This window comes from Schistocerca nitens, chromosome 1 (assembly GCF_023898315.1).
Source record: "Schistocerca nitens isolate TAMUIC-IGC-003100 chromosome 1, iqSchNite1.1, whole genome shotgun sequence".
Lineage (NCBI taxonomy): Eukaryota > Metazoa > Arthropoda > Insecta > Orthoptera > Acrididae > Schistocerca > Schistocerca nitens.
Window position 1 is genome coordinate 807943548 of NC_064614.1, and position 24077 is coordinate 807967624.

The 24077-nt window shown below is 41.1% G+C and overlaps 1 protein-coding gene across 3 annotated transcripts in view; it reads right to left on the reverse strand.

Moving 5' to 3' along the window:
- The window catches only part of LOC126262572 (obg-like ATPase 1), a 307783-nt gene that overhangs the window by 17554 nt on the left and 266152 nt on the right, over positions 1–24077 (reverse strand). For all 3 annotated transcript variants that reach the window (XM_049959310.1, XM_049959288.1, XM_049959300.1), the window contains one exon: positions 264–386. In XM_049959310.1, coding sequence (XP_049815267.1) covers positions 264–386 — 123 coding nt within the window. The remainder of the gene's footprint in view (positions 1–263; positions 387–24077) is intronic.

Consider the following 24077-nt stretch of genomic DNA (forward strand, 5'->3'; position numbering starts at 1 on the left):
CTAGGTAACACAATGGTGTTGCACACAGTTCCGACTTGTTCATATGTCCAATGCAGCATTTATTTTGCAAAGGAGTGATCAGCTATCTTGTCCAGCATGCATTATGTTACAAATGATCATGTATTTCTCGACACATTGACATGCTATCTTAAAAATTTCAGACTTCTTCAGTATTTGCCTCACTTTAGTCCAGTTATAAGTATATATACCACATCATCATCATAACTTGCAGTGTATAAACGCAAATGCAAACAGTATTGTACCTTCACAGCTGCTTCTGATCCTTCTTCCTTGAAATCATCAAATTTCATCACTTCAGCCATAATGAAACCCTTTTCGAAATCAGTGTGAATTTTTCCAGCAGCCTGTGGTGCTTTTGTGCCTTTCTGTAACACAAAAACAACAGTGTAAACATTTCTGCATTAATGTTTGAATACACATCACAAAACAAAAAACACATGCACAAAAGGCATTACACACCTTATGTACTGAGAAGCACTACTTTACGTATATGCAGTTTTTTTTTTTTAAAGCCAATACTTATACTGAAAATAATTATTCAGTAGACTGCCATAACACATACAGTTCACTTATAACTGACCAAAACATTGCATAACCGAGTCTAATATAAATGATGAAGGTATATTTGACAATCCAAAACAGGAAAAAAAGTCAATCAGTTGCCTTTCTTCCTGTTTTGGATTACATCAGTGTCACAGAGCACAACAGTTCTAATGGAATCCAACCTGATATTTGACAGTCCCCAAAAGCACTTTATTTATGTATGCACCCTACTTTCTAAACTATGGGAAGACTTCATTTGAAATGGCTACACTTCATAAACCATAAACAGAAAGAATAACTACGAGGTGGAATCCAAAGTTTTCGGGACTGGTGCTGCCATCTGGAAGGTACGAGTAGAAGATCTTTGCAATGCTAGGTGGTGAGAGTTGCATACCTGATGAGTCATTTCTGTAATACTCTGTGTTTGTTGTGTGGCGATTTTACAATGGATCCGTGAACAGAACAGCATGTGTGTATCAAATTCTTTGCGACTCTCAGGACAAGTGCTACGGAGACCGTTGCAATGGTCCAACTAGTGTTTGGGGGACAAAGCAATAATTGTCCCAGTGGAATAGCCTGGACTCTCCAAGAACCAAAAAAGTGAGTCAGGTGGAGAGCAAAGTGAAGTGCATCATCACCGTTTTATTTGGTACCAAGGGAATTGTGCACAAAGAATTTGTCCAACCCAACCAAACAGTGAATTCTGCGTACTACTGTGACATTTTGTGATGGCTCTGTAAAACTGTGTGGTAATGACGGCTTGAACTTTGGTGTCAAGGGAACTGGGTGCTGCATCACGACAACATGCCCTGTCACATGTCCTTGCTCATCAGGACCTTTTTGGCAAAAAACAACATGGCGATTGGACCCCAACCACCAGATCTGGCACCTTGCGACTTTGCACTAATCTCAAAACTAAAACTCAAGTTGAAAGGCCGTTGGTTCAACACTCTCGAGAGCATTCAAGAAGCATCACTAGTGGTGATAAACACCCTTAAAGAACAGGACTTCCAGAAATGTCTGACCAGTGGCAGAAGCGCTGGGACTGGTGTGTACATGCGGATGGGAACTGCTTCGAGGATGATGGTTACCACTAGTCCAAAGGTAAGGTTTTCAACAGATGGCAGCACCAGTCCCAAAAATTTTGGATAGCACCTCGTATCACTTAAAAATTGATGTTCTAAAATTCTGAAGAACCAATGCTAGAAAACTCGTTATCAACCACTAGAATGCTCCTACAACATACATGTTTTCTGAAAAAGAAATTACTCCTTGTCTGTAAGACCGGAGTACGTATTGCTTTTCATCATAAATAATATTTAAACACTTAGTTGAGTATTATGCAAGACACAGAAGAAGGCAGGGAGAAATAGCATTTCTCAATGAATCTTTTAATGTTGGAACTGTATGAGGCACAGATTTATGGTATATTCTTTTTACTTGCAGCTTCAGTCAAAAATGCCAACACTGCTTTCTCTGTGTTTCATAACAGTACTATATGTGTTGCAGCACAGCTCAGAGTAAAATGCTTAAAAATAGTTTTAATATAAATAATAATTAAACTAATTAAATAACATTGTAATGAAAAGAAATCTGTCAGATCAAGAGTCCAGAAAATGGAGACAGCATTTCAGTTAACAAAAAATGTTTACAACAAAAAGAGTCTCTCGTGGAACTGCAAAATATGACACTACAAAACAGTAATTAAGCCCGAAGCTCTCTACGCATCTGAGACACTAAACCTTCAACACAGAACACTATACTCTCTTATGAAATTTGTTATTAACAACCAAACCCAATTCAAAAGTAATAGCAGTGTGCATAACTACAATACTAGGAGAAAGGATGATCTTCACTATTCAAGATTAAATCTAACTTTGGCACAGAAAGGGGTGAATTATACTGGCACTACAGTCTTTGGTCACTTACCAAATAGTATCAAAAGTCTGACAGATAACCAGCAAGTATTTAAGAAGAAATTAAAAGAATTTCTGAATGACAACTCCTACTCCATAGAGGAATTTTTAGATATAAATTACGAAAAAAATATTAAAAAATAAAAGATAAAAAAATAAAATAAATAAATTAATTAAAAAACACAAAAAATAAACAAGTTGTTAAATTAACTTAATTATGTCATGTATTGGAAAATTTGACTCGTTCCACATCATTACGAAATATCGTATTCATGATCCATGGAACTAGTATTAATCTAATCTAATCTAGAAGTGAAAGAACGTAAAATAATGTGGAAAATCCTAGGACCAAGAACTAAAGATGGTGTGCATTATACAAAAACCAATGCAGAAATATATTAAAATATCTCCAAAATAACAGACATAATGAGCATGAGACGAATCAAATTCATGGGGCATTTAGAAAGAATGGACTCAAACAGGGTAACACACAAAATCCATACATTTTTAAAGAACAAAACTGAAAGACTGAACTGGTACAAACAGACGGAAAAAGACCTGAGAGAGTTAGGGTCTCCAAATCTACATGACTGGAATGAAATCAGAAAAATCACAAACACACGGCGTTTTGAGGAAGAAGAGGGAAAAACTAACCGACATATGTGGTCTACACAATGAAAGCTAGCCCATTCATTGCTTATGAAGGAATACTGGGTGAAAAGGAAGGCAACAAATGTTGATTACGCGTGGTCCTAAGTGGTCCATCCGCGAAGAAGGAGGTCACTGACCTGTGATGACACATGACACTAACACTTTACATACGATTTCCTTCTGCAACATGTCATTTTTAGTGAATACTACTCTCAAAATCAAATGAAAATATCATAGCTTGAAAAATTGTGTGAAATTACAAACAGAAGGTTTTTTCTTTCACACAAGAAGTAATAGATTTTTTTTTAAATAGATCTTAACAGATCTGGTATACTTCCATTTACATATTTTGACACCAACAAACTCGAACAACCTATTTCTAGCTGTCTGATCTGGCACAAAGAAAAGTCAAACTATATGCTGTCAAAGCTGCACCCTGTGAAACAGATCTTACTGGGTTGGTTGTGGTATGTTGTTTCTTATAAGAATATCTCCACAAGCTGTGACCATTAAGTAAATAAATCAGCTGCCAACAGAGCATCAGGTTTCCAGCACAGAGGTAACAGTCGGATGTGTACTATTTTCTTAGTAGGATGTGTTTTAAATGAGCTACATGCACACCAGGAACTGGTGAATTCACAATCAACTGTAAGTTTTCACAAAAAAACTGATACTGACAAACGGACTACCATCATGGTTGGGCAGATAAACTATGAACAGAAAAGATCTCCTGGAACAAATCAGCAGCCCAAATACTAGCATTATGAACAAGTATCATTTCTCAGAGAAACAGCAATTCAACGAGAAACTATTCCCGTTTCAATATGCCCGATAGTGTTCATTTTGCCGACTTGCATGGTGAAAGGCATAAGGACCGATGTAATCATCAACATAAAGGAAACCTGCAAAAAAGAAGAACCTATGAGGAAGTGGAACAGCAACAGTAGAAAAAATAATGCTAAAAACTGCATATTATTTTTTAGAGTGTCTATAGAAACATCTGATTTTTTATAGGTCCTTCTGGAATAAGGTCAACAGTTTGTCTATGAACTGAGTGGTGTGACCTTTCCAACAGACACTGCTGATGTGCACAAGACCCCCCCCCCCACCCTGTGTATTTTCCTATCATAAACATTTGCGAATAGGGTGTCTATCGCAGAGGTGGGGGCGAATATGATGTCTATTGCATAAGTGGGGAACAAGTGGAGCATTTGCAAACCAGAAAAAACCACCTCCTTCATTACATGGTAAGCCTGTGGACTACTTGACATGAATCCATCAAGTATCTGAAAAATCGCATTAGATGTACAACTTGATTACAGGGGCATAACACTGGGCTGGTAGAAAATGGTGTTGCCTTACTCAAGATGTAAGTAAATACTCCATGTGTGGAAGGCTAGCTGATAAAGAATACCTATAATAGTGAAAATACATTTACATGCTTAAGCACATTAAACAGAGCTGTTTAATACAACATACTATTTTAACAATTGAGTTTACTGATGCTAATAGAATAAAATATGCTGGAATAAAATACAGGGAGCAAAAGGTTAGTTACAATGTGTACAAAAACTAGACAGGAGTTATAAGAGTTGTAGGGCTTGAATGAGTCAGAGTGGTTAAGAAGGAAGTGAGACAGGATTGTAGCCTCTCGCCTGTGTCATTCAATACGTACTGCAAGCAAACAGGACAATAGACTAAGGAGCAGTTTGGAAAGGGAATTAAATTCCAGAGAGCAGAAATAAAAAACATCTACGTTTGTCAATGATATTGAAATTCTGTCAGAAATGGCAAAAGACTTGGGAGAAGAGCTGAACAAGATGGTTAGTGTCTTGATAAGAAATCATAATATGGACAAGAACAATTAAGTAGAACAAGGAAAATGGACTGTACACAAATTAAATCACATGATGTGGAGGGATTTAAATTCGAAAATGAGTATATAAGTTTTGTTATCTGGGCAGAAAATAATTGAAAACTGTCAAAGTAGAGGGGAATGATTTTCCTGAAGGTATCTGTTTGGAGTTCATACTTGTATCAAAGTAAAACTAAGATGACAAACATATCAGACAAGAATAGAATACAAGCTTTTGAAATGTGGTGCTACAGGTGAATCTTGAAGACAAGATGAGTAAACTGGACAACTAACGAAGAGGTAGTGAATTGAATTGGAAAGAAAAGATGTTTATGGCAAACCATGAATAAAAGGAGAGATCTTTTGACAGAACACATCTTCCAGCATCAAGGAGTAACTAATTTGGAAATAGAGAGAAGTGTGAGGGTACAAATTATAAGAGAATCTACATCTACATCTACATTTACACTCCGCAAGCCACCCAATGGTGCAGGGCGGAGGGCACTTTACTTGCCACTGTCATTACCTCCCTTTTCTGTTTCAGTAGCGTATGGTTCGCGGGAAGAACGACTGTCTGAAAGCCTCCGTGCGTGCTCGAATCTCTCTAATTTTACATTCGTGATCTCCTCGGGAGGTATAAGTAGGGGGAAGCAATATATTCGATACCTCATCCAGAAATGCATTCTCTCGAAACCTGGCGAGCAAGCTACACCGCGATGCAGAGCACCTCTCTTGCAGAGTCTGCCACTTGAGTTTGCTAAACATCTCCGTAACGCTATCACAGTTACCAAATAACCCTGTGACGAAATGCGCCGCTCTTCTTTGGAATGACCAAGGTTTGTCCACAACAAGAGTTGCTGTCACGTCTTCGTATGAAGCATTTGTGTAACAATTGGAATTCACGATATCCTGTGGTTTTATGGTGGCAGTACTACTATTGAATTATCATATTAAAGGTGTCCTCATTTGTGTCACAGACTCCTATCTGCCACAACTAAGCAGGCTGAGAGTTCCACTAATATTTCTGTTGAACAGTGCTGTCAGTTGCTTTGGCCTGTTGGGTACGTATCTGTTTGTGAGATATAGACATCACACATTGCCTCAAAATTTCTAAACAATTTCTGATGAATGCATGTATGTTTCCCACAAAAAGGTGCTTTGGCGAGAAGTCTGTTGCTGGCCTACATTGTGGATGGTCATGGTACAGAGATCTGCTGTTACGGCTTACACTGCACTTCACATGCAGGCTTATGATTTTCAGCACTTGGAGCATGCAGACAAAGCAGTGCTGCAGCAGATTCTACCAGGATTTTAGGGATGTTTTACACAATTCCTGTAAAATGCAGGTGCAGGGTAGATGGCCAACCATGTGCCAGATGCATTCAGAACATAAGAATTTGATGTCACATCATCGTGGGTGCTCCTTAGACCACTGTAACATGATTTGAGTGTTATACCACAGTCAACTAAATTATACCATGACGAATCAGAAGGGCACTAGTGTGAGAAAACACACTATAAAACTTCATACAGACATGTAGTTGGCACAGCACAGTTGGTAGAGTATTACTAGTTGTTGTTGTTGTTGTAATAGTCTGTTCATTCCATAGATTTAAATAGTAGGTCCCTTGGCATATTCAGAAAGGTGGTAGCAGTAGATCTACACCATACATTCAAAATACATCTCAAAATGGCTGTAGTAATAGTAGATTCATATAGTAAGTTCAAACAGTTTCTCAACTAGCTGTACTGCAATGACACATGGTTTTTTGATGTTTCCACAGGATTTATAAATCATTTTGGATGGGTGCCAGTGTTAATACCATTGGTCTGTTGAGTATACATCCATACTTACACTCACGTCACACATCAGTCCACACTGAAATCTTGCTTAAGATTGGATATTACATGAAAGCTCACTTTTGATTGGCTATCACATCAACTCACAGAAGAAGCTTGTTCGAGACTAGTTATTTCATACCTGCATCTCATCAAACCACAACAGCATGATTTGAGCCTTATACCATAGGTACTTATAATGATACTTCTATGGGAAGTCTTTTGATGATGAAGGTTGGGGATGGTATCGGCAGAGGTAAGTGGTGAAACACTCGAATGTGCAAACTTGGGTAAATATCATTAGTTTGTGGGATGCTGAAATATGTACAACTGCTGTCAGGCTTACATGTGATTCACACTCTGTGAATCAGTTGGAGAACTAATAAATGCATTAGTTTGATTATACTACTACACTGTGGATACTACATGACACTTCACAGCAAAGCTAAATTGTACCTAATTTTACCACATTACAATTGTGAAAAATCAAGTTACATTAAATCATTACAAATTGCCCCATGACAAATTGCTCCATGTTAAAGCAAATTAATAATGAGCAGCCTCATGTTACAGTCAAACTGTAACAAACTGCCCCTGTTACAGCTAAACTGTAACAAAAGGTCTTTATTACAATGAAACTGTGACAAACACCCCATGCCGTAGTGAACGAAAAATGCAATGAATTAGCCTATACACCATTATGTTAGAGCAAAATTCATTGAATGCTTACTGTCGGTAGAGTTCCATGACCGATTTAAGATAGCCAAGATCTAACAGGACAGGTTTCACAAGTTCTCATCACAAACATTCTGATTGCTGATATGGAGGCTGCTACTGATATATGGAATGTCAGAGCTGTCACTAGTGTTAGGTGCTGCTACCAAAGGCCTCTTAGTTCCATCACAGTTGTATCCTACTAGGATTTTCCATGAGGTTCCAGCAAAACTAAGTAACTTGTGCTAAGTTTAAAATCCAAGATGCCAATCAAAACATCACCAATGACATCAGAATCAAAGATGGAGATCCATAATGGCTGATCTGGAGATACAAGTGCAGCCTGAAAGGTTCCAGTCCAAAATAATTGTTCAAATTTCTACTGCACTGCGGTCACCAGCCCCCGCCACTCATCCTGAGGTTCCAGGCTCATTAATCATCAAGTGGACTCGATTCTGTACTTGGTACACCACAGTGAAAGGTTGGTTATGATCATAAAGCATTATTACTGATCTATCACCTCCAGAGAGAAAAAAAATGACTTGTATAGTGGGATGTAAGTACTACACCATTCCACTCTCTCAATGTTAATTATTATTATTGGTTGGTTGGTTGATTTGGTCGATGGAACCAAAAAGCGAGGTCATCGGTCCCACCGTATTAGAGGAGGATAAGGAAGAATGCGTCATGCCCTTTCAAAGGAACCATCCCAGCACATGCCTGAAGTGATTTAGGGAAATCGTGGAAAACCTAAATCAGGATGGCCTGACACGGATTTGAACCATCCTCCCGAATGTGAGTCCAGTGTGTTAACCTCTGCGCTACCTTGCTCGGTATTATTATTAATTTTGTATGTATCTGTATGTGTGTTTTCATGGTTTTATTTTATTCGCCCCCCCCCCCACAACACAACAGCTCCTGCAGGGAATTATTTCTAAACTGAGTTTCCACTATATCTATAATCTCTTGACAAATCTAAGCTGAGTCATTTCAGAATGCTGCTGTTCTATGCTACTTACCAATTAACATCAATGAACTGGAACATGTTGATGTCAGTCTAGCACCTGTAACTTCGAAATTGGTACAAAAATCCATTTTAGTGATATGGAGTGGGATCAACTGCACAGCAAACTAAAATACATTGAGGACTGCATGGCAATCGGCTACAGTCCATTCCCTCCACACATCTATATCTTCGGCAGCAACACTGCATCCACTGTCAATGTGTTTGGAGAGGATAAGATGAAGTTTACATCTGAAGGCTCAACATGGTGCATATATTTAAAGTGTCCAAGTATCATGATCCTCCACAGCTTGTATGCTGCAATATGGATCGTCACGGACAGGCTCAATCTATGATGAACACATGTAACAACTCTTCAATGATGATGGCAAGTACACATTGGAACATAAAGTCCAGGATGAGGGGTCAGACAAGTGCATGTATGTGTACGCCACATAATAAATGCAGGTATGTGTGCTATATGTCAAGTCTGCTAGTATTAATCTTGTAAACAGAAATGTCCTACATGCAGAGTTTACAAATAGCATACCCAAGTCTAGATCAGCCAGAGAGAAGGATTTGTGCGACACTATTTTGAATGTCTTGCTTGAAAATTACTTTGAGCAGACAGTTAGAGAAACTCATGAATGTAACATCTTTGACTTCCTAGCAACAAACAGACCAGTACTTGAGTATTGCTCATCAGTGTGGGATCTGTACCAGATCGGGTTGACGGAGGAGATAGAGAAGATCCAAAGAAGAGCGGTGCGTTTCGTCACAGGGTTATTTGGTAACCGTGATAGCATTACGGAGATGTTTAGCAAACTCAAGTGGCAGACTCTGCAAGAGAGGCGCTCCTACATCGCGGTGTAGCTTGCTCGCCAGGTTTCGAGAGGGTGTGTTTCTGGATGAGGTATCGAATATATTGCTTCCCCCTACTTATACCTCCCGAGGAGATCACGAATGTAAAATCAGAGAGATTAGAGCGCGCACGGAGGCTTTCAGACAGTCGTTCCTCCCGCGAACCATACGCGACTGGAACAGGAAAGGGAGGTAATGACAGCGGCACGTAAAGTGCCCTCCGCCACACACCGTTGGGTGGCTTGCGGAGTGTAAATGTAGATGTAGATGTAGACCAGAACTAACTGAATTAGTCAACGTAGCGGAAGGCATCAGTTGTCATAAGGCTGTGAAAGTAACTATGACAATGAGTTTTGTAAGGGATATTAAGAAAGACAGAGAGGTCTTTTTGCTTAGCAAGTGTGACAGGATACAAATTGCAGATTATCTGAGCAGTCAGCATGAAATGTAAAGCGATGAGGATGAAAATGTGGAGCACAAATGGAAAAAAATTCAAAAGTATCATTCACTATCCCTTTCACAAGAATGTTCCAAGCAACGTCTTATGGGATGGGAAAGACACACCGTAGTTTAATAGCCGAGTTAGAAAACTGTTCTATGAACAAAGAGAGCTTCATCTCAAAGAGAAGTCAAAACCTAGCTCACAAACAAAAGCGGAATGAAGTGAAAAAAGGGCAATGATTCATTCGCTTAGAGACCATACTGGCACCAAAACAGAAGACAACAGAGAGAAGGTTGAAGTAATGACTTTGGTCTTACAAAACTGTTTCACCATGGAAGATCGTAACACAGCCCTCATTTCAATCACTGTATCAATCTCGAAATGGCAGATACTGAGATAACCGATTGTGAAACAGAAGAGCAACTACAACTGCTTAGTAGCGGAAAGGTATCAGGTCCAAAAGAGATACCTATAACATTTCAAGAAAGATTATGTGAAAGAAGTTGGCCCAACTTCCAGCAGCAGTTTAGCGCAGATCACTGAAGCAACGCAGGGTAGCTAGCAACTGGAAAAAAAGTTTTCAAGAAGAGCCACAGGACAGATGGACACAATTATAGACCTATATCGTTAACGTCAGGTTGTTGCAGAATTATGGAACAAGTATTATGGAACAAGAATTATGACGTCTTTGGAGAATGAAAATGTCTTTTATAAAAATTAACAGGGATTCTGCAAACAGAGATCTTGCAAAACACAGTTCACACTATTCCTCCATGAAAGCCACAGCGTGGTAGACAATGGTGCTCAAGTTGATGCCATACTCTTTGACTTCAGAAAGGCTTTCAACATCTTTCCGCACTACTGTTAAGTGAAACAAAGTACGAGATTACTGAGTATCAGGCCAGATTTGCAACTGAATTCAATATCTTCTTGCAGGTACAACTCAACGTGCCACTCTTAACAGGAGAAAATCGACATATGCAAGGATAATTTTGGAGTACCCCATGCAAGTGTGATAGGACCGTTATTGTTTAAAATGTATATAAATGAACTAGTAGAAACCATTGGATGCTCTTGAAGACTATTTGCAGATGATGGTGTTGTGTATACGAAATAGCAAGTAAGAAGACAGTAATGATTTGCAAATTAATTTGGGAGGACTGGTGGATGGTGCAGGCACTGGCAGGTGACCCTGACCGTAAATAAATGTAAAAATTGCGCATACATACAAAAAGAAAGCCACTACTGTACAACTACACTATTGATAATGAAGTGCTGAAACAGTATCTACCATAAAATATCTAGTTGTAAGTATCCAGGGCGACCTTAAATGGAATGACCACATAAGACAAATAATAGGAAAAGCAGATGCTAGATAGAAACATATGAAGAATATTATGAAAACTTAACTCATCCGTGAAGGAAGTGGCTTATAAGGTGCTTGTTCGACCTATTCTTAAATACTGTTCATCAATATGGGATCCTTGCCAGGTAGGACACATAAAAGAGATTAAGACGACGCAACAAAGAGCGGCGAGTTTCGTCCATTTAGTCGGAACGATAGCGTCACTGGGATACTCAACGAACTCCGCTGACAGACGTTACAAGTGAGGCTTTGTGCATCACAGAGAATTTTACCACTGAAATTACGAGAAAGCACTTTCCGGGCGGAGTCAGACAACAGAACGCTTCAAGAAATCGACTTACAAGACTGCCTGCAACACGTTAGTCTGTTCCCTGCAGCAATACTGTGCTCGGTATGGGATCCTTACCAGACAGGTTATACAGGGGACACCGGAAAAGTTCAAAGAGTGGCAGCTTTTTGTATTATCATAAAATAGGGGACACAGTGCCGCGGATACGAAATGCGAGTTGGGATCGCAACAATTAAATCAAAGGCATTGTTTTTTTTTTCCACGAAATTTTAATCACCAACTTTCTCATCCAAATGACGCCCACCTACACAGGAAGAAATTGTCGTCGTAATAAGATAAAAGAAATCATAGCTCGCACAGAAAGATTTAACGTTTCGTTTTTCCCAGAGCACTACTTGAGAGTGTAACGGTAGAGAAAGGGTCTGAAAGTGGTTCGATGACACCTCTGCCAGGTACTCAGTGTGAATTGCAGAATAGTCTTGCAGATGTAGGTGTAGAGGTGATTTTTCGGCCTTATGTAAGGCTGAACTTCACAAGATTCCAGGTTGTGGAGGTTTCACTGCTCTGTCGCTTAGAAGGGCAGCCGTGGCGCCGTATGAGAGAGCGCATATGCGCAGCTGGCTGGCTGGCCGATAGGGTAGTGCTCATGACTCGTGTCTCCGGAATCTGTTTACGGCCAGACCACGTCCTACTGTGTGCCACTGGACCACTGTGTTCAGCATCAGTTCACTAGATAGCTCTGTAGCTGGGTTTTTTCGTCATGAAATGTCTCACACAAATAGATTACCGAGTTCTACTCTCATAAAAATGTCACTCTTTCAGACATTTGTATTTGTACCATTCTGAAGGTCACATACTGTGTAACTTCGTATAAACGATTTCAGTTCCCATTGTGCTTGATACATATCTGGTCTATATAATCGTCACTTGTTTGTATGCATCTGTGAGGCTTGGCTATTGACGTTGAAACGTGTGCATGTATATTTGAATTTCCCTGCATAATATCCGTGTGGGCTACTGGTTATTTTGAATTTTCCACCTTTTTTCAATAGGAGTTAAAATTCCTCTTGTAGTTTCATATTTCCTCGACTTCTCGCTTAGGTCACATGCAGCGCCACCACAAACAGCATATTAGCGGTGGAAAATGGAACTACTATTTTGCACTAAGCATTAGGCAGCTGGATGGGCATTATGCGTGCAGCATCGCTGTGCTGTTACCAGCCGGCGAGTGGGACTCGGTGCTCGCCGCTCTGGCCGCGTGGTGGCGGCGGCACAGCGCCTTAGCGCACGGTGCCATCTCCGGCAGTAATACTGGTGTGGCGAGGTGATAGGCCGCGACACGTGACTTTACCGGTGACGAAGTTGGTAATACGCGCTGATGAGACACTCCCGCAGTTTTCTTTCAACGAAGATGCAGTTGTTACTACACTATCCCTGCAGGCAGTTGTTTAAACGAGCACAGCTTAAGTGGACTTAAACTTCGAGCAAGTCAGCTCTTGCTATGGGCTACATTCTTTAATTTGTGGCAGCCGAGGGAGGGAGAAAATAAATGTTTACACTTAAGACAACAGGGCTACCACAATTTTAAACTTACGTCAACAGACCTAGTTCCATTGTGATGTCAGAGGAAAACCAGTAGCCATCTTGGATACTACAAGAAATCTGACAACCATGCAGCCTGTGCTCATATTACAGGTCCACTATCTTGTATGAGGCTAGAACACTTGCACGGAGCCTGGGGCTCTTGCCAGGCTAACTGGCCTTCCACAGGTACAGACACACAAAGAAACCTAGCAGTTTACCACAGCTGCTCGTGCGAACTGGCTCGTTCCCAGAGCACAGCAGTCAGCAAATATGCATTGATTCAGGGTGGCTCATTAACGCATTTCGTAGCAAATGTATTTTTAATATTGTTGTATTAATGAGAACTGACAATGAAATTCAACATCTCTTTTCATATTTTATGATACAAAAACGGGGAGCAGTTAAGTAAGAAACATGCTATTCCTTAGGGTTGTTGGAGCCTTATGACGACTCAGTTTTAGGACGAAATTTAAACTGACAAGTTTATATATCGTTACCATTTTTGTTAAACGTTAAACATAAAAACACAATGTCAATGAATATTGTATCGTGTATTGAACTGGGGACCTAGAAACGACAGAGAGGCTTCGTCCCGCCGTAGCCTCAGTGGTCTACAACCCCACAACACGCCACAGCAGTCCACTCACCCCACCGCCGCCCCACACCGAACCCAGGGTTATTGTGAGGTTCGGCCCCCAGTGGACCCCCCTGGGAACGTCTCATACCAGACGGGTGTAACCCCAAATGTTTGCGTCGAAGAGTATTGATAGTGTACGCGTACGCGGATACAGTGTTTGTGCAGCAATCGCCGACATAGTGTAACTGAGGCGGAATAGGGGAACCAGCCCGCATATCGCCGAGGCAGATGGAAAACCGCCTAAAAACCATCCACAGGCTGGCCGGCACATCGGATATGACACAAATCCGCCGGGCGGATTCGTGCCAGGGACCGGCACGCCTTCCCGATCGGGAAGCAGCGCGTTAGACCGCGCGGCTAGCCGGGCGGGCCAATGAATATTACTTATTTTGTTTTTCACGAGAGGATCAATGTCTGGTATCACTTTTCGGGTGATGATAATCTGAAGTCTGCCAGTGAGGTTCGTAAGTCTAAACGTCGACATAATCGTAGCTGTAGACTCGCTAAGTCGTGAAAATTTACAATGAGGAAACAGTAGTCTACGAGAATTGATTTCTGTCACCATCAAACAGAACCACCTTTATTCCAAACTATGAAACGAATCAAACTAACTTAACACTGCAGGTGTACAAGTTCCAGCTGTAGCCGAGTTTCCATTCTCTCAACATAACCGGAAAATTAGTGAAACTGCGCAACGCCTTGCAAGCTCAAAAGCAGTGTGGCAACTAGATCTAACTGCAAATTCATTCTTTGAGTCCTCCATCTGGAAAAAAAAAAAACCGTTTTTATAGGGAAAATGTTGCGAAAATTGAGACGTCCATTTCTCTGCTCCCATACAATGAATAATTTCTTTAGTCATATCACTTAAAAACGTTTCCCCCCCTTTTTTTCCAAATTGTCTTCTTGCTGTTCGCTTTCCAAGTGTGCAGAGAACTTTCTGTGTAGAACCTTCTGCGAGCAAACAGAATTTTTTCGTTGTGTTCAAAGTTTTGAAGCACATTAATAGAACACTACGCGAATCAAGACACCATTTCGTACAATAAACAGACAGACTAGGCATCCTGCTCTGATATGTTGATGTGTGTGACCGCTCTGTAGCTCCTAACACGATCATTATGCTGCATTTCATCCCTTTAAGAACAGCTGTTCTCCATTTGAAATGGAGACTCCACCCTAAAACTACAATTTTCAGCTTTTTCAAAAAAACAAAAGTGGCTATTTCCCATCTCTGGAGTGTCTAATCTTATATTCCAAAGTGATCTCGCTGTATTCGAACTACAAGTACGTCTAAGAAATGTTTGAAATACGAATTGTGTGAGGGGCAGTGGTACACAGAAAGATTCCAAAGATAATTTTTGATTTCTGTCACCATCAAACAGAACCACCTTTACTCCAAATTTGACATAAACTCCAAGTGGGAAGGACAACTTGCAAGATTTTCAGGAAAACTGAAGCGAAACAACTGGCAGCCAGTCGTTGGAAATCAGTTACTTTGCCTGTTGACTGTGTAAATATAAATTTGGGGAATACACTGAAGTCCTGTTCAGTACAATCAACAAGTTCCAAGGAAATAGCCATCGGCTTACTATCAGATATCCCTACCACTGTACTTTCACAAGAAGACTATGAGTAGATTTTTCTTCAGAAAATTAAAGAAAAAGGCTACAGTGATTTTGAAATTGAAGGGAAGGGAAAATGCTGTGGCACTGGTGAATTTTTATAAATATTTTAAAATTTGATTGCTACCGCAAAGTAGAAGAAATGTTGAATTTTTGGGTGAAGTCTTCCCTTAAGCTCTGCGCCGTATACACTGCGTATGTTCGTCTCTAAGGTTACACCGAACCTAATTATGATCATTCCTCCACAGGCAGCACGTTCTTTGCACTTCCGCGCTTCCAGCGGCCGTGCTGCGCTGTGTAAAGACGCCTGTCCGTCCCACTTTGCCGCGAGCGCTCACAACACACGCGGCGAGCGAGCATGGGAACTCTAGCTCGCCTAGCCGAATGCTCAATTGGGCTGCTGATGTCTGCAACATGTTACTAAAAATTAGTTTTAACATATGTTGAAACATTACAAAACTGCGACCACTCACTCACTTGCTTATGATAATTTATTTTGTCTTCACCAGTTTCATGTTGGTTTACTCATCTTCTAACGGTCGGAGGAAGTATGGATTTAACTGCATGTCATTCTCCTGCGTTTCCACTGCAAGGATATTGTATTCGGTCTCTGCCCATACAAATTTTGATTCTACGAACCTCTCAAGGCGAATGCTCCGATTATTGCCTAGAAAAGGCTTGGCCTTTGAGATAGTCTTGTCAGTCTTCATTAGAGAATATTTTACAAATTTCAAGAGTCCTTTAGAAGAATTTGTGTTGTTCCCAGGGAATAACACGAGTCTCTTTTCGTTCCCCATTACATTTATTCACCATATTTACAAGATTCACAATGATTACATTACATTACTTTTCAATATTTACAAATTTTTCATTGATACTACTTTTTCTTCGTCATTGCAACTTCTGTGCGTAGGCCACCCAAGTCAGGAATGATTTTAAGTTCTTTTTCCTTCTTTCCCATCAAAGTTCAAAATTAGTCGGTTTAACTGGTGGACGTGGTACTCTGCACCTTCTCGAAGTTTTTTCACTAACGAGTAAAAATTCGGATGAACTTTTGATATTAATGTATTTATTCTTCGGTTATATCCTCCTGAGATGTTACTGGCGCGGTAGCGGGTTCCACTGCAATTTCGCATCTTTCTTGGTATAAGTTTGCTATCGACCCACTGGTCCATAAAATGGTCACGGAAGTCCTGAAGCTTTTGGTTTTCAGGCGTGCTCTCCTGAATACGCAGCCAATATTTCCAGGGGACGATTTGCTCGTGCAGAACGCATTCTTATATGACAGTGAGTTTCCTCGTTTTCATTATGGGCTGAAATGAGGTTGCGACACTGAACTTGTTTCCACAAACCTTGATTAAAATGATAATTGCAACCAGTGACCTCTGCTCCTGGAAACAAACTATTAGCTGCTTGGAGCCTTCATGTGTGTGTGTTTTTCTCACTTTTTATTTGGCAGTAAAGCATAAACAACTGGGATGGTGTTTCTTTCCTCCCAAGAAGTATTAAGGTCAGCGTGGAATATAAACAGCTGTATGAACTGCTTGCTCGAATTCTTGAACGTTCCATCACGAAGAATGATACATAGTTTGATAAAAACGTTTTCCCTTTTCTCTGGCAAGCAACAGAGTATTGTGTCGTTCGGTCCGCTGTTATCATCTGCAAGTAAAAAACTGCTACTATCATTCACCAGTAAGGTATTTTCTTGGAAGAATATTCCTTTAGAATCAGTGGAATCTCGTGTACTTCCCATATATTTTTGTCTAAAGTGATTTAACGATTGTTTCGCACTTCCTTGTGATGGTAATGACGTTACTAAGCCGTAGCCTCGATTGAAGAGCTGGCCCACTTCTTCAATGTAAACTGATAAGACTGTAGCGTCTGCTTCTTTTGCCCGCATCTTTGCACTGACAAAATGTTTTCGCATTTCATTTGCTGCTTCATCTGGAATGCGAATATGGCCACCTTCCACTAAAACGGTGTTATTTTTTGTGGACAGTCAACCTTTGCATTTATTCTTTTTAAAGTTTGCCCAACGCCAGTGAGTCACTTCTTGTTTATTTGTATAGTCCACTATACACTGAAAGCCGCTGTAAACGAGTAAAGGCCATCCTTTGGTGATGGTGGTGGACTTTATCATCTCAGTACTGAAACAACTGAATACCATTTGCGAGTCAGAGGTCAACAGCAGTACTGAACTCTGGGAGGAAGCCATGCACACTACGAACTAGTGCAAGGACAGGGAACTGGGCTTCGACCTTCTCCAGAATACGTCGCAGATAGTGGCGGACATGCCGGTGTATCCTACTTCTGGAACACCCTGTCCACTACCTACAGTGTCCTGGGCTCCGTATAATGTCAACACGTTCCCTCTTCGTACAACTGTCACAAACTCAACTTGGGAGTGGAATGTCATATAGCTGTGCTCAAATTCCTAGGTTCATCATCTTGGGTCACCGTCTTGGATTTAAGTGACACTGACGTAGACGGTCTCAAAACTGTGTTTATATAATCATTTCTGCCAAACAGGATTTTGTGAACTCAAACGACACTTTGGGCTGTTCTCAGGTCAGCTGTCTTGGACTTCTGAATTCTCTGCCAATTTTCGTATTTCCCAGCATTTTATTCGTAAGACAACTGCCCCCTCCCCTATCCTATGAAGCCACTGATGACGACATGATAAGTAGGAAAGTTGTCTGACTAGTACGACGCTTTAGGCTGTGCTCGAACATACGCAGCCCCATTACTACTATAGTCTGATTAAAATTACTTGATAGATGACGTCTGTCACTTGAAGCTACAGTGTTGCCCATCGGCTGCCGGCTATTGCTCGATTACAGGCCACACACAAGGTTCGTTTGAACAGTTGCCAGAGAGCGCCAGAAAACGGGACGTAATGCGCATGCGCAGCTACGATAACGTAGGCAGCCCGTTAATAGTGTTTGCTCATACGCGTTGCGATGCATTTCTGTTTAAAATTCCGTGCGTGGTGGGACATCAGGTGGCCATGCGCAGCTCTGTGGCATGTTGTTGAGAGGACATACGGAGTTGTACTTGGAGCAATTGTTTTATCATATCCTACCCAGATAAGGAATGTAAATAAGGAAGCAGTTCTTGAAAAGATTCAAAACTAGACTACAGTTTAAAGTACCCTAACATTTTGCTATGTGGTGACATTAACACAGATATTTTTTTATTCGTACTCTGAAATACTGTTGTAGTATATCCAACCACATTTAGATTACACAGCACTGCAAAAATCTAGTAAGAATGAATACAAATTTCTTGCAAAACTAAAAGAAACAGTTTCTTATGTAGCTTACACCAGAAAAAAAGATGATAAATTATTTCATAACTATTTCAAAATGTGTACAAATTAACAAGGTTGTTTGTGAAGCAAAGAAGCTATACAACTGACAGTTTATATTCTCTCTAGGAATAAATATAAAGCCACGTGGAGAGTTAAGATGATAAAACATGGTATGCTGCCAGTCTACAATTTAGCATAGAATGGCATTCCATAAATGTAAGCCGGCCGGTGTGGCCAAGCTGTTCTAGGCGCTTCAGTCTGGAACCGCGCGACCGCTACGGTGGCAGGTTCGAATCCTGCCTCGGGCATGGATGTGTGTGATGTCCTTAGGTTAGTTAGGTTTAAGTAGTTCTAAGTTCTAGGGGACTGATGACCTCAGATCTTAAGTCTCATAGTGCTCAGAGCCATTTGAACCATAAATGTAAGATGTAAACAACAAAAATTAAGAAATACCGTCAAGTATAGAGGAAGTACTAGACAAGTGTCTTGTGATCGAAAAACATTGTGTTTCACGGATGGGAGATTTGTAAAATTCTGCTAAAGATGTCAGTATATTTCAAACAAAATATTTAATTAAAAACTACTAACCAAATTTTCCAGCTTAGTCAGTTTCAAGTGAATATTTATGTATGCTCGTACGTATGTAGCATTAAGGAACTTACAGTGTCATATAAAACGAACAGGACATTAGAAATTCCTCTAAGACTATCGAAATTTCGTAAACCATACTAAAATGCTTAGTTTGGCATGAAAGTGCACCTTTGTATGTCCAGATTCACACTGAAGTACCTAATACTCAGCTTTTCTATGTGATTTCCGGGTTATCAATTTCTTTGAGTACCAGTACTCCATTATCTCATGTTTGGTTCTTTCTTAAGGTACAATGCCATTCGTGCCAGAAAATGAAAATGTACACTTCAAATTGAACGAAGTTGAAACTAGCCAGTAGTGTGAAACGAAACACAGTTCGTTTCAAATAAACTGATTGCCTCGGCGGAAAAGATTAATAGAAGCCATTTCCCCTAGCAAACCGACAAATTAAGGGTTGAATGCTAATAACGTGGAAATAATATAAAATTTAAACTACTAACTTATTTTAGTTTTCCACGATTATGGGAATGTACAGGGTGATTCAAAAAGAATACCACAACTTTAGGAATTTAAAACTCTGCAACGACAAAAGGCAGAGCTAAGCACTATCTGTCGGCGAATTAAGGGAGCTATAAAGTTTCATTTAGTTGTACATTTGTTCGCTTGAGGCGCTGCTGACTAGGCGTCAGCGTCAGTTGATGCTAAGATGGCGTTCGCTCAACAGAAAGCTTTTTGTGTTATTGAGTACGGCAGAAGTGAATCGACGACAGTTGTTCAGCGTGCATTTCGAACGAAGTGTGGTGTTAAACCTCCTGATACGTGGTGTATTAAACGTTGGTATTTCAGCCAATAAAGTTTTTGGTCCCTTTTTCTTCGAAGGTGCTACTGTAACTGGACTACAGTATCTGGAGATGTTAGAGAATTGGCTGTTCCCTCAGCGCGAACAAGAAGCACAACAATTCATATTTCAGCAGGATGGAGCGCCACCACATTGGCACTTATCTGTCCGTAACTACCTGAACGTCAACTACCCGAGGCGATGGATCGGCCGCCAGGCAGCCCGTGACAGAGCACTTCATCACTGGCCTCCAAGAAGCCGATCTTACCCCCTGCGATTTTTTCTTATGGGGGTATGTTAAGGATATGGTGTTTCGGCCACCTCTCCCAGCCACCATTGATGATTTGAAACGAGAAATAACAGCAGCTATCCAAACTGTTACGCCTGATATGCTACAGAGAGTGTGGAACGAGTTGGAGTATCGGGTTGATATTGCTCGAGTTTCTGGAGGGGGCCATATTGAACATCTCTGAACTTGTTTTTGAGTGAAAAAAAAACCTTTTTAAATACTCTTTGTAATGATGTATAACAGAAGGTTATATTATGTTTCTTTCATTAAATACACATTTTTAAAGTTGTGGTATTCTTTTTGAATCACCCTGTATATTAATTCATTTGATGGTACCTGGCCAAAACAAATCTGTTTTGTTTTCATGTGACGTGGGAGCTGTAAACGAAGTGAGAACAGCAATATTACTAAACATATACACGGATCACGTGGAGAATGACACCCCCCCCCCCCCCCCCCCAACATAAATCAGACTGCTCCGCGCAAGCGGGAATCTGGTAGCTTGGGGGAGCCGGAAACGTTTTTACAGATAGCATCTGGCTACTTGCTGCTACTGCTCATACGGCAAACAGCCACGCTCCAAGTAGCCAGAAGCTGAAGAAGGCACTGCTCACACGCAAATTCAGCTCTCCGCATTCGCCCGAGCCCGCTGGCAACTTCTCAAATGAACTTACAAACACGGCAGATCATTTCACAAATTCTGTTAATTGCCAACACGGGGCAATGCTGGAAGCGCCCCCCGCGAAGTTTGTCGGAAATGCGAGATAATCTGTGGCCCGCTGATTTTAAGCGACCAATGACTGAACTGTGCCAAACGACGCGTTTTGTAGCCCGATGTCCTACGGTAACCACAACCTCGTGACATGCAGTTTTTATCCGAGAAAACGGCGGTCAACAATCTGAGGCACAACTAAAATCACGATCGCTTTATTCACAATGATTAAAACTAACCTCTACGCTAAAAGCAAACTGTAATTTCTCGCTATCATTTCAAGTAACTTGAAACTATCCTCATACTAGCCACACGAGCTACCGCGTTACCAACCGCTGAGCAGTTCTCGTAGTCACTTGGTTGCAGATTATAGGCGACACAGGCAGATTCCAAACGAAAAAAGAATGATAGGAAGAAAAGTAACAGCAAATAAAGTCAATACGATGTTTAAAATGACGAAGCACAGAATTGGAAAAAAAAATATATTTGCACCCATGACTTTTCCACACTAGGCAGATACGCTAACCATTACCCTACGCCACAACACTAGCAGAAGCAGTTTTTATTTTTGATTGTCATGTTCCGGTCGCAACTTTGAAATGGCAGCCTTCAAAAATTCGACTTCAAGCAATATGAGAAACTTATCTATGCCGGTCTCCGTGATCGTGATAACTGTACGAGGGGAAGTGGGGGGGGGGGGGGGAGGGGGTCATAAAGTTTCTAGCCTAACAAATAAAGAATGACAGAAATTTCATAATACAAATTTATTTTTCAATATAATACCCGTGTACACTAATACACTTCGGGGCATGCTTAGATAATGTCTACAAACCATTTAAATAAAAGGTCTTCAATTTGAGTCCAACCAAACGTTCAGAGCATCAATTGCTCCATCATGATTGTCTAATCGTCGTCCTTTGACGTCTTTTTTTACGTTTGGGAAAAGGAAAAAAGCCTCTGGAGCCAAATCTAGAGAATACGTCGGATGGCATAACAATTCGAATCCGCAGTCATGCAGTTTCCAGTGTTGCGAGGGCATCCTCTGGTGCATTGTCCTGATGCAAAGGAACTCTGCGCGACTATTTTCCGCGCCTTTGTTGCGACTGTTGTTTTGTCTCAGGATCAAAGTGGTGAACCCATGTTTCGTCCAATGTCGCATACCTTCCAAGAAAGCCGTCTTCATCCGCTTCAAATTGGCGGACGATTTCTTCACAACACTGCACACGCTCCCGTCTCTTACCTGCGTTCAAGTCTTTCGGGACCCATCGAGATGCAACTTTACGCATTCCCAAAATATCCACAACAATGTCATGAGGAAGCCCCTGGCAGATTCGAAATGTGGTTTCAATGTGCTGCAACGTTGTTCGACGATCCTGTAAAATCGTATCGTGAATTGCAACCACGGTTACATCAGTGGCAACAGTGACAGGCCTTCCGCTCCACACTCGTTCTTCCACGTTTGAAGTCGTACACTCAGTTTACCATTGTCGCATGAGACGGAGCACTGTCCTTAAGAGTATTCCACGTCATCCGCAATTTCCCTGGGCGACATTCCCTTCAAATCAAGATGTTCAATCACAGCACGGTTCTTGATTTTCTAAATATTCGCCATTTTGCTTACACTACGGTATACAACCCATCAAATGGCTCTAAGCACTACGGGACCTAACATCGGAGGTCATCAGTCCCCTAAGACTTAAAACTACTTAAACGTTACTAACCTAAGGACATCACACACATCCATGCCCGAGGCAGGATTCGAACCTACGACCGTAGCAGCAGTGCGGTTCCGGACTGAAGCGCCTATAACCGCTCGGCCACAGCGGCCGGCTACAACGCATCCTAGAGGCAAAACTAACGAAGCTGGAGCTCCGAAATTTGACTTGCATACGCACAAAGGGTCACCATAAAAGTAGGTGTAGTGTTTGTGCGAGACATTGCGGCAACTATCTCGGGCTAGAAACTTTTCGACCGCCCCTCGTACATGTGACGCTGAATCGCGTCTTGTATGGAAGTACCCATTAGTGTTTGATTAGTACTGTGTATGAAATGTGTGTACTGTATTACAATCGTTGTGTGTGTGTGTGTGTGTGTGTGTGTGTGTGTGTGTGTGTGTGTGTGTGTGTGTGTGTGTGTTTAAATACGAAATAAAAGTGCCTGGTCCATGGATCTGGATCCAAACACATCAAGAAAGAATGCCGGACAAGGAATACGATGTGAAATGACCAACTGTTGTGGCAGTTTGGCAACGATGAACGGTTCGGGCGTGACGCTGAGCGCTCTGATTCCAGGACACCAGCTTCAACCCGTGAAGAGTCAACTACCGAGCAATTTTAATCGGACTAAAGTCACGTATGTCATATTCAACTTCCTGATATCAGACGGAAGAGTGCACTACTACGTGATTATCGGAAGATTGTTGATAACCTTGACCTTCCAATGCTGAATGATGTATTCTCTGTGGAGCGAAGAAATGAAAGATCAAGACGTCCCACTCTTATCACAGATATGATTCTTGCAAAGATGAATTCACTGCCATCAATGAATGCAAATGCTGTTGGGCACAAAAATATCTTCCACATTTCATGAAACTGCCCAGCATCCTGGAGCAATACCCTGTATTTGAGCAGCCTCAAGCCATTTTGGACTATCCTGAATCACATCCGAACAAGCCATGGAAGATGTGCAGATACTCTCCAGATGTGGGGAAAATCTTCATGACCATCTTGCGACTGTGGCGCTGGACGACAGACTGTTGTTCATGTTGCATCAACACGACCTGCCACGTGCCGACAAGGGTTCTTTAGAAGATTTCCTGACAATAATGATGAGTGCATTGATAAAGTAGAGGATGTGCTACATAAAACGGGTGCGCCTCACGTACTGGTTAATCGTATCTAGTCGAATTGCTTGTGACATGGCAACACTGCCTACACTGCATTTTATAAGTTGAGTGCAGCTGTGTGTGTTCGTGCGTCATGTGTGGTGAGAAGCTCG